The sequence below is a fragment of the Eulemur rufifrons genome, chromosome 3 (genome assembly GCF_041146395.1).
Source record: "Eulemur rufifrons isolate Redbay chromosome 3, OSU_ERuf_1, whole genome shotgun sequence".
NCBI lineage: Eukaryota > Metazoa > Chordata > Mammalia > Primates > Lemuridae > Eulemur > Eulemur rufifrons.
Window position 1 is genome coordinate 85,813,459 of NC_090985.1, and position 14,874 is coordinate 85,828,332.

General features: G+C 34.3%; 1 protein-coding gene across 1 annotated transcript in view; it reads right to left on the reverse strand.

Moving 5' to 3' along the window:
- LOC138381833 (uncharacterized protein C8orf34-like) overlaps window positions 1-14,874 on the reverse strand; it is a 159,601-nt gene that overhangs the window by 58,531 nt on the left and 86,196 nt on the right. Inside the window, 1 exon segment of the mRNA XM_069466418.1 lies at window positions 725-853. Coding sequence (XP_069322519.1) covers window positions 725-853 — 129 coding nt within the window.

Below are 14,874 nucleotides of genomic sequence, written 5' to 3' on the forward strand. Positions count from 1 at the left end.
GTTTGAGGTTGCTGTGAGCTAGGCTGACGCCATGGCACTCTAGCCCAGGCAACAGAGCAAGACTCTGTCTCAAAAAAAAAAGTTTTTACTTGAAATGTATCATTTTAAACCTTAACACCTACCAGAAGAAGAGGCACACTCATGTCTTCCTGCTTTGGAAACGAGAGAACCAAGGCTCCTTAGAATTAAATGATTTCCCTCAGAGAAGCCAGAGCCAAACTCAACCTAGGCCCTCAGCTTAACTTCATTGCTTTTATAAAAAAAAAAAAGTAAGTTACAAGGCACTGTGCTAGGCTCTGAAAGTATTCTAAGAAGAATCTGGTCCAGGTATCATCCTTAAGAAGTTTAGAGACATCAAAAACTCGGGGAGGCAATGGGTATGTTTATTAATTAGAAAGACACTCAGAAATGTGTTTCAAAAGAGAAGAATGAAGAAGACACCATTAGGAGCACATGTGAACTGAGTAACAGAAACCATGTAGAGAGCTTGGGGTCAAGCAGCTGTGAGGAGTTCTATAGCCCCTACTCTACATAATCAGTCTACCCATGAATGCATGTAATATGCAAAATCAATCCTCATTTCCAATCTTACGCCCTTAGAACTCCTCAGTCTCTCACGGAATTATAATGAGGATGTTGGAAATCGGTTGTTGGCACTAGTAATGAATGTTTCTCCTTTATTATTGGTGAGGAATTTCAATTAAAATCAAGTAAATGAACTTACTTCGAGAGAGATTCTCAAGGGCTTTCCCCAGCTTCTTGCTCTCTTGAAGGATGTGATTCAATTCATCAAAATCACGGCTTTCTGGTTTAGTCCTCCAGTTCCATTTAGGATGCTCTACTGACCTTGGCACTATGTTTAAAAAAAATGGTTATTTCATAAGCATGCTACATAATGATACAAACTCACTATTCATCGTACGTGAAAGACTGCACCAAGATCAATGTACAGAATAAAAAAAATGTGTATCTTAGAGATGGTTTTCTTGTGAGCAAACAGAGGGGGAGATGTAAATCTGGGTTTGCAGAAAACATTTTAACTGAACAAGTAAACAGAAGTGTGGCAGCACTGATGGAAAAAAGAAAAACTCAGGTATTGATTTAAAACTAATCATTTCTGTAACTTAGGGAGAAATATACAGGCAAAGTGTATTTTATATTATGTTAACAACTTAAAAAGTAATTACTAACTTCATCAGCAACTAGTAAATATTTTAAAGACATCTTGCTACCTTTTCTAAAAAAACATAGCAGACTAAAATGCACATATTTACCTTCACTTCCCCCCAGATTTCCACTAAAATTATATTACAGTCAAGGGATTTTGTTTCCTCGAAGAATTGGTTGAACAAGGAAAGAAGACATTATTGGGCAAGAAATAGCAACATATTTTGGGAAGAAGATGAAAAATGGATTGATGAGTGGTAACTGGCATTAGTGAGATAGAGAAAACTGAAACCTAAGTCTCTCTGAAGAGAAAAATGGCAAGAAAGTCAACATTTCAGAATATTTAAATATTAAAACATCAATCCAAGAGAAAAACATCAAAGTAACAAAGATATAAGAACTTAATTATTTTCCAGATATAAAGGGTCTATTAAATGTCCAGTACAATCCAAGGCTTATTATCAAAAAATTTTACATAGTGGCAACAAAGAAAAATATTGTAAAAGTTTTCAGGGACAAAAACAGCAAATCAAATTGGTATCAGACTTCTCAATAGCAACAGCTGGCCTTAAAAGATAAGGGAGCAATTCCTTCAAAATTCCAACTGAAGATTACATCTCACTTAGAATTTTATACCCAACTACGGAAAAAATTAAGCTACTTAGTAGAACTAAAAAAGGTACCTAGCAAAAGCACTCTTCCAGAAAGCTCCTAGTGAAGATGCTCCAACAAAATGAGTAAGTAAATCAAAATATGAAAAGATTTGGAAATCAAGAAATAGGTGATATCCCATAAGGGAAAAAAAAAAGGAATTCCCAGGATGACAGTGAAGGACAGTCTTATAAGACAGCTGAGAAAAAGTCTATAAACCAAGGAGTCAAGAGTTGAGCAAGAGGACAGAACACTATAGAAGAGAGGGCTCTAAATTTTTTCAAGTAAAATAAAGGATAAATATAACAGAAGTTAATATTACTTGATGTGTTTGATCACATTGAGAAGGTTTAATTCTTTGGGCAGGGTTTGGTGAAGCTTTAGCGATGGGTACATAGAAAACAAACAGAAAAGCAAGAAAATGATCAATTCTAGAAAAAATATAATAGCTGTATACTGGCTCAACTGTGAAAATATGTTAATATTGTCATAATAATATCAATGTGGAATACATATTTAACCAACATTTGAAATAAGTGCATTACTATACTGCCAGGATAGATGGGGATTGGAGTATGAAGCACAAAGTATGAAGGAGGTCAAGAGATGATGTCTCAAATTTAAAAAGTAAGAGAGTCTTGTATTTTCAGGCACATAGACTTAGGAACCAAAAGGAACATCTAAAAGAGCTGAAAGAGCTTCCAGGCGAGACGCAGAGTTGGGGAGAAAGAAGGACACTACTATCTCGTGGTACTACTTTACTTTTTGAACTATATCTATTATGTTTTTATAAAAATCGAGTAAAATAAATTTTTAAGAAATATTTATATGCTAAGGATATAGGAAATAGTTTTGAACTATTGAAATAAATCATTCTGTCACTTTTGTTTATTTCAGCATATTATGGGGGTCCAAATGTTTAGGTTACATATATTGCCTTTGACCCACCTGAGTTCATTCTGTCACTTTTTAAAAAAGTAATCTGGCAATATCTATTACAGTGAAAAATGCACTGACCCTGTGACCCAGAAATCTTATGTCTAGTAAGTCATGATAAAGAAATGACAACACCTGCACTTGTGTACATATGTCCAAGTTTGTTTATTTTCACAGAAATGCAAGACTTATATATTTCAGAAAATAGTTTGTGGCAGCAAAACCCTGTACATAATCTAAATGTCCTCCAACAGGGGAATGGCTGAATAAATTAAGGCACAGTCATCCTGTGCTATAGTATACAATTATCAAAAGTCATAAGTTAAATGTATTACCATGGGGATATATCCACAATGTACTTTAAAATAATAAAAACAAGTTGCTTAAGAATATGTACAGTTTAAGGAGATTTTTAGACAGCAAATCACCCTATATGTTAGTGTGTACAAAGAAAAGGACATACAAATATACAAACTATTTCTAGGGGAGAAGAATCTGAAGCGGGGGGAAGAGAAAAAGACTATTTCTCTTCCTTCATGTCTGTATATTTTAAGTTATCAAATTAAGCTAATTTTGCTTTAGTAATTTAAATAAATCTAAAAATTAAAAAAAAAAAAAGAATGCATCTGCCTCATCTGAGCTTCTTTGTTGACGGGGATCTCAGCTAATATTAACACACCAGAGTTGAAGCAGGCGGAGAGCGGACTCAGTGACCATGATCAGTCTACAAAACCCTCCGGACCCACTGCTGTTACCTCACAGTCCATTCCTGGGGGATCCCTAAGGATGAACCCAGGCCTGAAAGCGAAGCTTAGATGAGGGAGCAGATGATATTTGTACCAGATTCTTCAAAATATTGGCACTTTTGTTAACTTTCTTAAATAATTTCTCTAATCTGCAATCTGCATCACTGCATTATCTAATTCCCTGGAAATCACCATATGCTATCAAGGTTTCTCTCTCTTTTTAATTTACAAAATAACAGCATAGATTAAAAAAAAAACCAGTCCCAGTCATCATCCTCAGATAACTACCACACAACGCCCAGCTGTCCATCATCCCAGCTGACCCCAGCGCCTACAGACCTACCCCCGAAGACACCACATGGGCAAGCCAGGTGAGGCCAGGAGAACTGGCCAGTCAACCCATGGAATCATGAGACATCATAAATTGTCTTTGGCCATTGAGTTCTGGGGAGGTTATATGTCACATAACACAAAACTAATACAACACCCAAGAACTTTTCCTTAGCAACTTTTGAGAGGAACTAAGACCAATTTCTTTTTATGTTTTTTTTTATTTCAGCATATTACGGGGGTACAAATGCTTAGGTTACATATATTGCCCTTGCCCCGCCTGAGTCAGAGCTTCAAGCATGTCCATCCCCCAAACGGTGTGCACTGCACCCATTGAGTGTATATATACCCATCCCCTCCTCTCCCCTCCCATCTGCCAGACACCCAATGAATGTTACTACTATATGTGCACATAAGTGTTTATCAGTTAATACCAATTTGATAGTGAGCACATGTGGTGCTTGTTTTTCAATTCTTGGGATACTTCACTTAGTAGAATGGGTTCCAGCTCTATCCAGGATAATAGAAGAGGTGCTAGATCACCATTGGTTTTTGTGGCTGAGTAGAACTCCATGATATACATATTCCACATTTTATTCATCCACTCATGTACTGATGGGCACTTGGATTGTTTCCACATCTTTGCAATTGTGAATTGTGCTGCTGTAAACATTCTAGTGTAGATGTCTTTATTATAGAATGTCTTTTGTTCCTTTTGGTAGATGCCCAGTAATGGGATTGCTGGATCAAATGGTAGTTCTACTTGTATCTCTTTGAGGTATCTCCACATTGCTTTCTTTCCACAGAGGTTGTACTAGTTTGCAGCCCCACTAGCAGTGTATGAGTATTCCTATCTCTCCACATCCACACCAACATTTATTGTTTTGGGACTTTTTGGTAAAGGCCATTCTCACTGGGGATAAGTGATATCTCATTGTGGTTTTGATTTGCATTTCCCTGATGATTAGAGATGTTGAGCATTTTTTCGTATGCTTTTTATCCATTAGTCTATCTTCTTTTGAAAAGTTTCTGTTCACGTCCTTTGCCCACTTTTTGTTAGAGTTGTTTGATTTTTTTTCTTGCTGATTTTCCTGAGTTCTATGAGCCCTTTATTGGATGTGTAACATGTGAATATTTTCTCCCATTCTGTAAGTTGTCTGTTTGCTCTAGGGATAGTTTCCTTGGCTGTGCAGAAGCTTTTTAATTTGATCAGGTCCCATTTAATTATTTTTGTTGTTGCTGTGATTGCCTTTGGGGTATTGTTCATAAATTCTTTGCCTAGGCCAATGTCTATAAGAGTTTTTCCAACATTTTCTTCTAGAATTCTTATGGTTTCGTGCCTTAGGTTTAAGTCTGTTATCCACCATGAGTTGATTTTTATGAGAGGTGAGAGGTGTGGATCCTGTTTCAGTCTTCTACGTGTGGCTGTCCAGTTTTCCCAGCACCATTTATTGAATAAGGATACATATATCCTACATAACTTATCATGGGAACCAAATCCAGGACAACCAAGGCCACAGTATAATCATGGTTTAATCAACTACACTGGGTAGTTTCAAAAGCTATTTTTATAAATAATGGACAGAGATTTATGAGGTCATCAGTCCAGGATACAGTCCTGGGATGAGAACATCTCTTTTAAAACCTTACGTAGGTCATACTACATCTTAAAACTCAATGGTACAGTTTAAATACATTTTTAAAAAGTATTCACTGGAAAAGTGGAAAACAGAAAAATAGCATCAACAGCGTAATACAACCCATAGGAGAAGGTGACAGAATCTGCGATTAGGAAGGGTCTTTGAGGTCACTGAGGCAAAGCTCACTCCAGTGCAGGAAGCCACCCCCAGCACCTTGCAGATGGTCATTCCTCATTCTTCCCTAATGAGGACACCATCATAAAAAAGCACATTGAGCAGGGCTAATTTTTTAACAACTCATTGTATTAGTCAAATTCTGACTCACTGTGACCTCCACTAATGATTTCTGTCTATGGGTTAAAAAATAAATTTACTGTTTTCTCCACATGGCTTCTGAGATGCTGTTTATCCATTTCTTTGGAACCAAAATAATTTGATTTATTTAGATCTTTCAACTCTGTTTTGTAAAATTTAATAAATGCTAATGTTCTTATCTACAAGTTCCCCCAAAGTACTCTACTTTCATTTTTAAATACGCCAGGAAATATCCCCCATACTGTAGTTATGATATGCCAAAAACTGGCTATAGTGAGATCATTACGGCATGTCTCCTGCCTTCTGTATTTCCATATCATGATTTTTAAGGCACTGTTACGCCATATTCATTCTTTTGTATTTACGTAACTTGTACTTTTCTATTCATATGTACTGTCCTTTCATTTTTTTCTCTAAAATTGTAGTGGTATTCTATAAATATCCAGCCATTTCTCTTTGTGTATTCTGTGCTAAATGTAACATTTTAAAAAACCTGAAAAATACTCCCTCAAATGCAAAAGCACAAATAAAACCACTAAGAGTTGCTTTCAGTTTTTGGTTTTAATCTAGGCCAACATATTTATCCCAATTTTCTCATCAAGATTATAAATTTGAAATGGCTATAAAGGACCAGCATACACCATTATGTACAGGAAATTGGTGGGCAATGTCCTTCTTGTCATTTCTGCCAAAATCCTACTTACCATCCGCAACCATTCCACACGATAGATAACTGGTAGAAATACTTAATATCATATGACAAAACCTTCATCAAACCTACCTATGGCATCTATGACAAATAACTATTGAAAATTTGTAGTATAATATGACCTTGCAGATCTTTGTCCCTATACCAACTTGCACTGTGTAAGTGCTATTTTTTGGTTATCTGAAAATGTACAATTTCTAAACTGACTGCCCATAAAGACTAAAATATATTTTAATATTAATACAAACTTAAATTATCTTTATTTATTCATTAACTCATTCATATAGCACAAACTATGTATCAGGTACTGCTCTAGATGCTGGATATGTATCCATGGGAATGTAAGTAACAAAATACCCTGCACTCATGAAGATTACATTCTACCAAGCTCACAATCTATTGATTAGGCTAAGTTGTGTTGTTATTCATAAAACTGGCCTGATTAACATGTAGCATCTATGTTTAACAACGTTTTAGAAAGAAATAGTTTTTTAAAAAATGAATTGATAATAGTATTCTTTCTACATATAAAAGTTAATGACTGTTAATATATTTGTGCCCTTTTCTTTTAAAAATATGAACAATCACTTAGAAAACTTCTTAGTTTTATTTCACAAATATTTGTGCTAGGCAATGTTTTAGTTAAGAAAATATCCTTTTCTTCTCAAAAGAGTTATTTCATTATGTTTTAAAATAAGAAATAAATGTAAATTTGTATCAAATACCAATCAGGTGTTAAGATGTCATGAGTTTTCTTATTTGATCAATATGTATGATGTAACAATATACAAAGGTCATCCCAAAAGGAGAGAAGAGAAAGGAGCAGAAAGAATATTTGAAAAATGATGATTAAAAGATATTCCACACAAATGCCATGCAATAATCAAAAGATATTTCATTCAATAAGCCACACAGAGCTGGGTGGCTATACTAATATAAGACAAAATAGATTTTAAGACAAAAATCATTACAAGAGACAAAGAAAGACATTATACATTGATAAAAGGGTCAATCCATCAAGAAAATATAATATTAATAATTATAAACATAAACAACTAGCTGCGAAGCCTGAATATATAGGAGCAAAAATTGACATAATTCAAGGGAGAAATAAAGCATTCTACAATAATAGTTGGAGATTTTAATATTCTCACTTTCAATAAAAGAACTAGACAGAAGCTCAACATGGATATCAATGATTTGAACAACACTAAAAACCAATTAGACCTAACAGATGTATACAGAACATTTCACAAACAATAGAGTACATACGCTTCTCAAATGCACATGGAACATTCTCTAGCAGGGATCATACATTAGGCATCAAAATAAGTCTCAATAAATTCTTAAAAATAGAAATCATACAAAGTACCTTCTCTGATAACAAAAGAATAAAACTAGAAATCAAAAACAAAAGAAAAACTGGAACATCTACAAATATGAGAAAACTAAACAACACATTCTTATACAACCAATGGGGCAAAGAAGAAATGAGAAGTTAGAAAATACTTTGAGACAAAAAAAAATTATGAAAAACAACATGCTAAATCTTATGAGATACAGTGAACGCAGTGCTCAAATGGAAATTTATAGCAGTGAATGTCCCCATTAACAAAGAAGAAAGATGTCACATTGATATAACCTAACTTTATACCTTAAGGAGGTAGAAAAAGAAGAGCAAACTAAATCCAAGCCAGCAAAACGATGGAAATAGTAACAATTAAAACTGAGATAAATGAAATACAAGATAGAGAAACAATAGGAAAAAAATCAACAAAAGCAAAAGGTGGTTCTTTAAAATGTTTTAAAAATTAACAAATCATTAGCTAGATTGGCTAAGAAAAAAGGGAGAAGACTCAAATCATTAAAATCAGAAATAAAAATGAGACATTACTACAGACCTTAAATATATAAAAAAGGTTTATAAGAGAATACTATAAATGACTGTATGCCAACAAATTGGGTAACTTAGATTGAGTGGGAAAATCCCTAGAAACACACAAACTACAAATACTCGCTCAAGAAGAAACAGAAAACCTGAATAGAAGTATGACAAGTAAAGACATTGACTCAGTAATCAAAAATCTCCTAACAAACACAAGCTCAGGATAAAATGGCTTTACTGGTGAATTCTACCAAGCATTTAAAGAAAAACAAACACCACACTTTCTCAAATTCTTCCCAAAAAATTGAAAAAGAGGGATCATATTCTGATTTAATCTATGAGGCCAGCATTGTTCTGATACCAAAGACAAAGACATCACAAGAAAACTACAGACCAATATCTCTTATGATTATAGATACAAAAGTCCTAAACAACATAGTAGCAAACTAAATCCAGCAGCATATTGAAAATCCACACATTGCAACCAATTGGGATTTATCTCAGGAATTCAAGGGTTATTTAACATAAAAATTAAGCAATGTAAAACATTATATTAATAGAATAGAAGAGAAAAACTGCATGATTGTCTCAATTGACGGAAGAAAAAAGCACTTGAAAAAATTCAACACAATTTCATGATAAAAAAATTTAACTAAGAATAGAAAGAAACTTCCTCAACATGAAAAAAGGCATGTGAGAAAAACTCACAGCCAATATCATATTCAGTGGTACAAGACTTAAAGCCTTTCCCTGAAGATGAATAACATGAAAAGAATGTCTGCCTGCTTTTATCATTTCTATCCCATCATGTATTGGAATTTCTAGCTAGAGCAATTATACAATAAAAGAAAAATAAAAGGCAACCAAATTGGAAAGTAAAACTATCTGTATAAGAAGATGCATAATCTTATATTTAGAAGTCCTAAAGAATTCACAAAAAAACTATTAGAACTAATAACCTAGTTCAGCAAAGCTTCAGAATATAAGATCAAAAGACAAAAATCAGTTTGATCTCTATACACTAACAATGACAATCTAAAAAGGAAAATGAGAACCAATTGCATTTACAATAGCATCTGAAACAATAAAATACTTATGAATAAATTTAACCAAGGAGGTACTAGTCTTGTACACTGAAAACTACAAAACATTGCTTAAAGTAATCAAAGGAGGCATAAATAAATGAAGACATCTCATGTTCAAGGATTGGAAACTTTATTGTTATGATCATAATACTCTCCAAAGTGATCTACTGAGTTAATGCATTTCCTATCAAAATCCCAACGGCCTTTCTTCAGGAAAAAAAAAAAAAAAAACACCTTATCCTAAAATTGATACAGAATTTCAAGGGACTCAGATAGACAAAAAGAGAAAAACAAAATTGGAAAACTCACACTTCCCAATTTAAAAACTTATTACAAATCAATAGTAATAAAGGATAAGCATGTAGATTAATGGAATAGAATTGAAAGCCAAAAATAAACCCTCACATTTATGGTCAATTGATTTTCAACAGGGTGCCATGATCATTCAATGGGGAAAGAACAGTATTTTCAAAAAATTGTTCTGAAACAACTGAATATCCACATGCAAAAGAGTGAAGTTGGGCCGGGCATGGTGGTTCACGCCTGTAATCCTAGCACTCTGAGAGGCCGAGGTGGGCAGATTGTTTGAGCTCAGGGGTTCAAGACCAGCCTGAGCAAGAGTAAGACTCTGTCTGTACTAAAAATAGAAAGAAATTAAATGGACAGCTAAAAATACATATAGAAAAAATTAGCCGGGCACGGTGGCACATGCCTGTAGTCCCAGCTACTCGGGAGGCTGAGGCAGAAGGATCGCTTGAGCCCAGGAGTTTGAGGTTGCTGTGAGCTAGGCTGACGCCACGGCACTCACTCTAGCCCGGGCAACAGAGCGAGACTCTGTCTCAAAAAAAAAAAAAAAAAAAAAAGATTGAAGTTGGACCCCTATCTTCTATCATATACAAAAATTAACTTAAAATGGAACAAATACTTGTGTATGAGACCTGAAACTATAAAACTATTAGAATAAAAGATAGAGATAAATCTTTATGACCTTGGATTTGACAAGAGGTTCTTAGATATTACACAAAAAAGCACAAGCAAAGAAAAGAAAAAAATAAATTGAGCTTCATTCAAATTAAAAACTTCTGTGCATAAAAGAATACTATCAAGAAAGTAAAAAGATAATCTAAAAACTGGGAGAAAACATTCATCAATCATATATTAATAAGGGTCTAGTATCCAGAATACACAAAGAATTCTCACAACTCAATAACAATTAAAAAACGGGCAAAGGACTTAAATAGATATTTTCCTAAAGAGGATATTCAAATGGATAAGAAGCACTTGAAAAGATGCTCAAGATCATTAGTCATTAGGGAAATGCAAATCAAAACAACAATGAGATACCACTTCACATCTACCTGAATGGCTATAATTTGTTAAAAAAAAAAAAAAAAAGAAAGAAAGAAAGAAAAAGGAAAATAACAAGTGTTGGTGCAAATATGAAGAAACTGGAACCCTTGTACATTGCTATTTGGAATTTAAAATGGTGCAGCTTCTGTGGAAAACAGTTGGCAGCTCCTCAAAGTTATACAAATAATTACCATATGACCCAGAAATTCTATTACAAAGTATAATACCCAAATAATGGAAAAAAAGTATTAAAACAAATGCTTGTATATGAATGTTCATATTGTCACTATTTGCAATACCCAAAAGATAGAAACAACCAAAATACCCATCAACAGATGAACAGATAAAGAAAACGTGGTAAAACCACAAATGGAATACTATTCAGCCATAAAAAGAAATGAAGTAGTGTACATACTATAATGTGGATGAACCACACAAATCTGCTCTAAGTAAAATAAGCCAGAAACAAAAGATCACATTGTATGATTCCATTCATATGATATACAGGCATACCTTGTTTTATTGTGCTTCACTTTATTGCACTTTGCAGATACTGATTTTTTTACAAATTGAAAGTTTGCAGTAACCCTACATCAAGCAAGTCCATCAGCACCATTTTTTCCAACAGCATGTGCTTACTTTGTATCTCTGTGACACATTTTGGTAATTCTTGCAATACTTCAAACTTTTTTCAATATCATTATATCTGTTATGGTGATCTATGATCAGTGATCTTTGATGTTCTGTTATAATTGTTTTGGGGTAAAAGGACTGTGCTAACTTAATTGATAAATGTTGTGTATGTTCTCACTGCTCCAGTGACTGGCCATTCCCTCACCTTTCTCCTTCTCCTCAGGCCTCGCTATTCCCTGAGACAAACAATAATGATATTAGGCCAACTAATAACCCTACAGTGGCTTCTAAGTGTCCAAATGAAAGGAAGAGTTGCACATCTTTCACTTTAAATCAAAAAGCTAGAAATGATTAAGCTTAGCGAGGAAGGCATGTGGAAAGCCAAGAAAGGTCAAAATGTCAGCCTCTTCTGCCAAACAGTTAGCCAAGTCATAATGCAAAGAAAAAGTTCTTCAAGGAAATTGAAAGTGCTACTCCTACGAATGATAAGAAAGTGAAATAGCCCTATTGTTGATATAGAGAAAGTTTTAGTGGTCTGGACAGAAGATCAAACCAGACACAACATTCCGTTAAGCCAAAGCCTAATTCAGAGCAAGGTCTTACCTCTCTTCAATTCTATGTGGTCTGAGAGGGGTGAGGAAAAAAGCTGGAAGCTAGCAGGGTTTGGCTCATGAGCATGAAGGAAAGAAGCCATCTCTGTATCATAAAAGTGCAAGACGAAGCAGCAAGTGATTATGGAGAAGCTGCAGAAAGTTATTCAGAAGATGTAACTAAGATAATTGATGAAGGTGGCTACACTAAAAACAGATTTTCAGTTTAGACAAAACAGCTTCATACTGCAAGAAGATGTTCATAGAGTGGAGAAGTCAACACCCAGCTTCAAAGCTTCAACAGATAGGCTGATTCTCTTGTTAGAGGCTAATGCAGCTGGTGACTTTAAGTTGAAGCCAATGCTCATTTCCCCTCCAAAAATTCTAAGGCCCTTAAGAATTATGCTAAATCTATTCTGTCTGTGCTCTAGAAATGGAACAACAAAGTCTGGATGACAGCACATCTGTTTGCAGCATGGATTACTGCATATTTTAGGCCTGCTATTAAGACCTACTGCTCAGAAAAAAGATTCCTTTCAATATATTACTGCTCATTGACAATGTACCTAGTTAGCCAAAAGCTGTGATGGAGATGTAGGATACTAATGCTTTTATGCCTAATACAGCAACCATTCTGCAGCCCATGGATAAAGGACTCATTTTGACTTTGAGTATTATTATTTAAGAAATACATTTTATAAGGCTATAACCGCCATAGATAGTGATTCCTCTGATGGATATGGGGAAAGTGATTTGAAAAAATTCTGGAAAGGATTCACCATTCTAGATGCCATGAAGAACATTTGTGATTCATGGGAGGAGGTCAAAACATCAATATTAACAGGAGTTTGCAAGAAGTTGATTCCAACTGTCTTGGATGACTTAGAGGGGTTCAGGACTTCAGAGAATGAAGTAACTGCAAATGTGGTGGAAATAGGAAGAGAACTAAAAGTAGAAGTAGAGCCTGAAGATGGGACTGAATTGCAGCAATTTCATGATACCACTTGGAGTTTCTTCTTATGGATGAGCAAAGAAAGTGGTTTCTTGAGATGGAATCTACTCCTGGTGAAGATTCTATGAACATTGTTGAAATGACAACAAAGGATTTAGAATATTACATAAACTTAGTTGATCAAGCAGTGGCAGGGCTTGAGAGGATTAACTGCAACTTTGAAAGAAGTTCTGTGGATAAAATGCCATCAAACAGCATCATATGCCACAGAGAAATCTTTCACGAAAGGAAGAGTCAATCGATATGGCAAACTTCGTTATTGCCTTGTTTTAAGAAATTCCCACAGCCATCCCAACCTTTAGCAACCACCACCCTGGCCAGTCAACTGCCATCAACATCAATGCAAGACTCTCCACCAGCAAAAAGATTATGATTTGCTGCAGGCTCAGATGATTGTTAGCATTTTTTTAGCAATACTGTATTTTAAAATTAAAGTATATACGATTTTTTAAACATAATGCTGTTGCATACTTAACAGACTACAGTATAATGTAAACATAACTTTTATATGCACTGAGAAAGCAAAAAATTTGTGTAACTCATTTTGCAATAATCACTCCAGTGCAGTTCGGGAACCAAATCCACAGTTTCTCCAAGGTATGCCTGTACCCTGAACAGATAAATTTATAGAGACAGAAAGCAAGTTGCCAGGTTAGGGTGGGAGGTGGGAATATTGAGTGACTGATTATTGGGTATAGGGTTTCCTTTTGGGGTAATAAAAATGTTTTCAAACTAGATAGTGGTAAAGACCAGGTAACACAATATTGTGAATGTACTAAATGCCATTGAATTGTACAATGCAGAATAGGTTAATCTTATGTTAATTTTACCTAAAAGAAAAAGTCTTGGGGTGATTGGTTATAGATCCATAGTAACTGGAACATCTCTTAAAATTCTTTGCCTTTAACGGTAAGGATCAAAGTTATGAGTTTTTTTCCATATAAATGTCTAACTTTGTTGGGCATAGTGTTCAAAAGTGTCAATTAACTCAAAGTGGTTAATAGCGTTGTTCAACTCTCCCATATCCTTACTGATTTTTTGGTCCACTTATTCTGCTTCTATTTCCCTTTAGTTTTGTAAATTTTTGCATCACATAATTGAGAACTTTGTTTGTGGGTGCATACCTCTTCAGTATTCATCTTTTTGATTAAACGACCTTTTAGCATTATGATATGGTCTTTGTATCTCTGGTAATATCCTTATTGAATTATACTTGCTCTGATATTACTTTAGCCTTATAGTCTTCCTTATGCTTAGTGTTTCAAACTGTTTGTGTCTGTATAATTAAAGTGTGTTTCTTATTTTAAAAAAAAAATCTACATTCTTTATCCAGCATGATAATATTTGCTTTCATTGGGATGTTTATTACATTTATATTTATTATAATTATGGACATGTTTGTACCTCAGCCTACAATATTGGCATTTGATTTTTATTTTTCCCATCTGTTGTTTCTGCTACTTTTTTTTTCCTGCTTTTGTTTTAGGAGGATACAGAATTTTTTTCACATCTCATTTTAATGCATCTACTAATTTTTTAGTTAAGAATTTTGTGCTGTTTCATAGTGATGATTAGAGATGATAAATGTATCTTTAACCTATCACAATCTATATTCAAAAGACATTTTAGTACTTTAGAAGCAATTTAATATGTTTTGACAATGTATTTCCAATGAATAATCCTAAATCTATTGTATTCTTATTGTTGTATATATTAACTCTACACATGGCAGTTTTAAAAACCCATGATACTTTGTTATTAGTTTTCCTTTAAAAAGCTTGTTAACAGTCTAGTGGAACTAGAGGCTGGAAGTAGGTTACCTGAG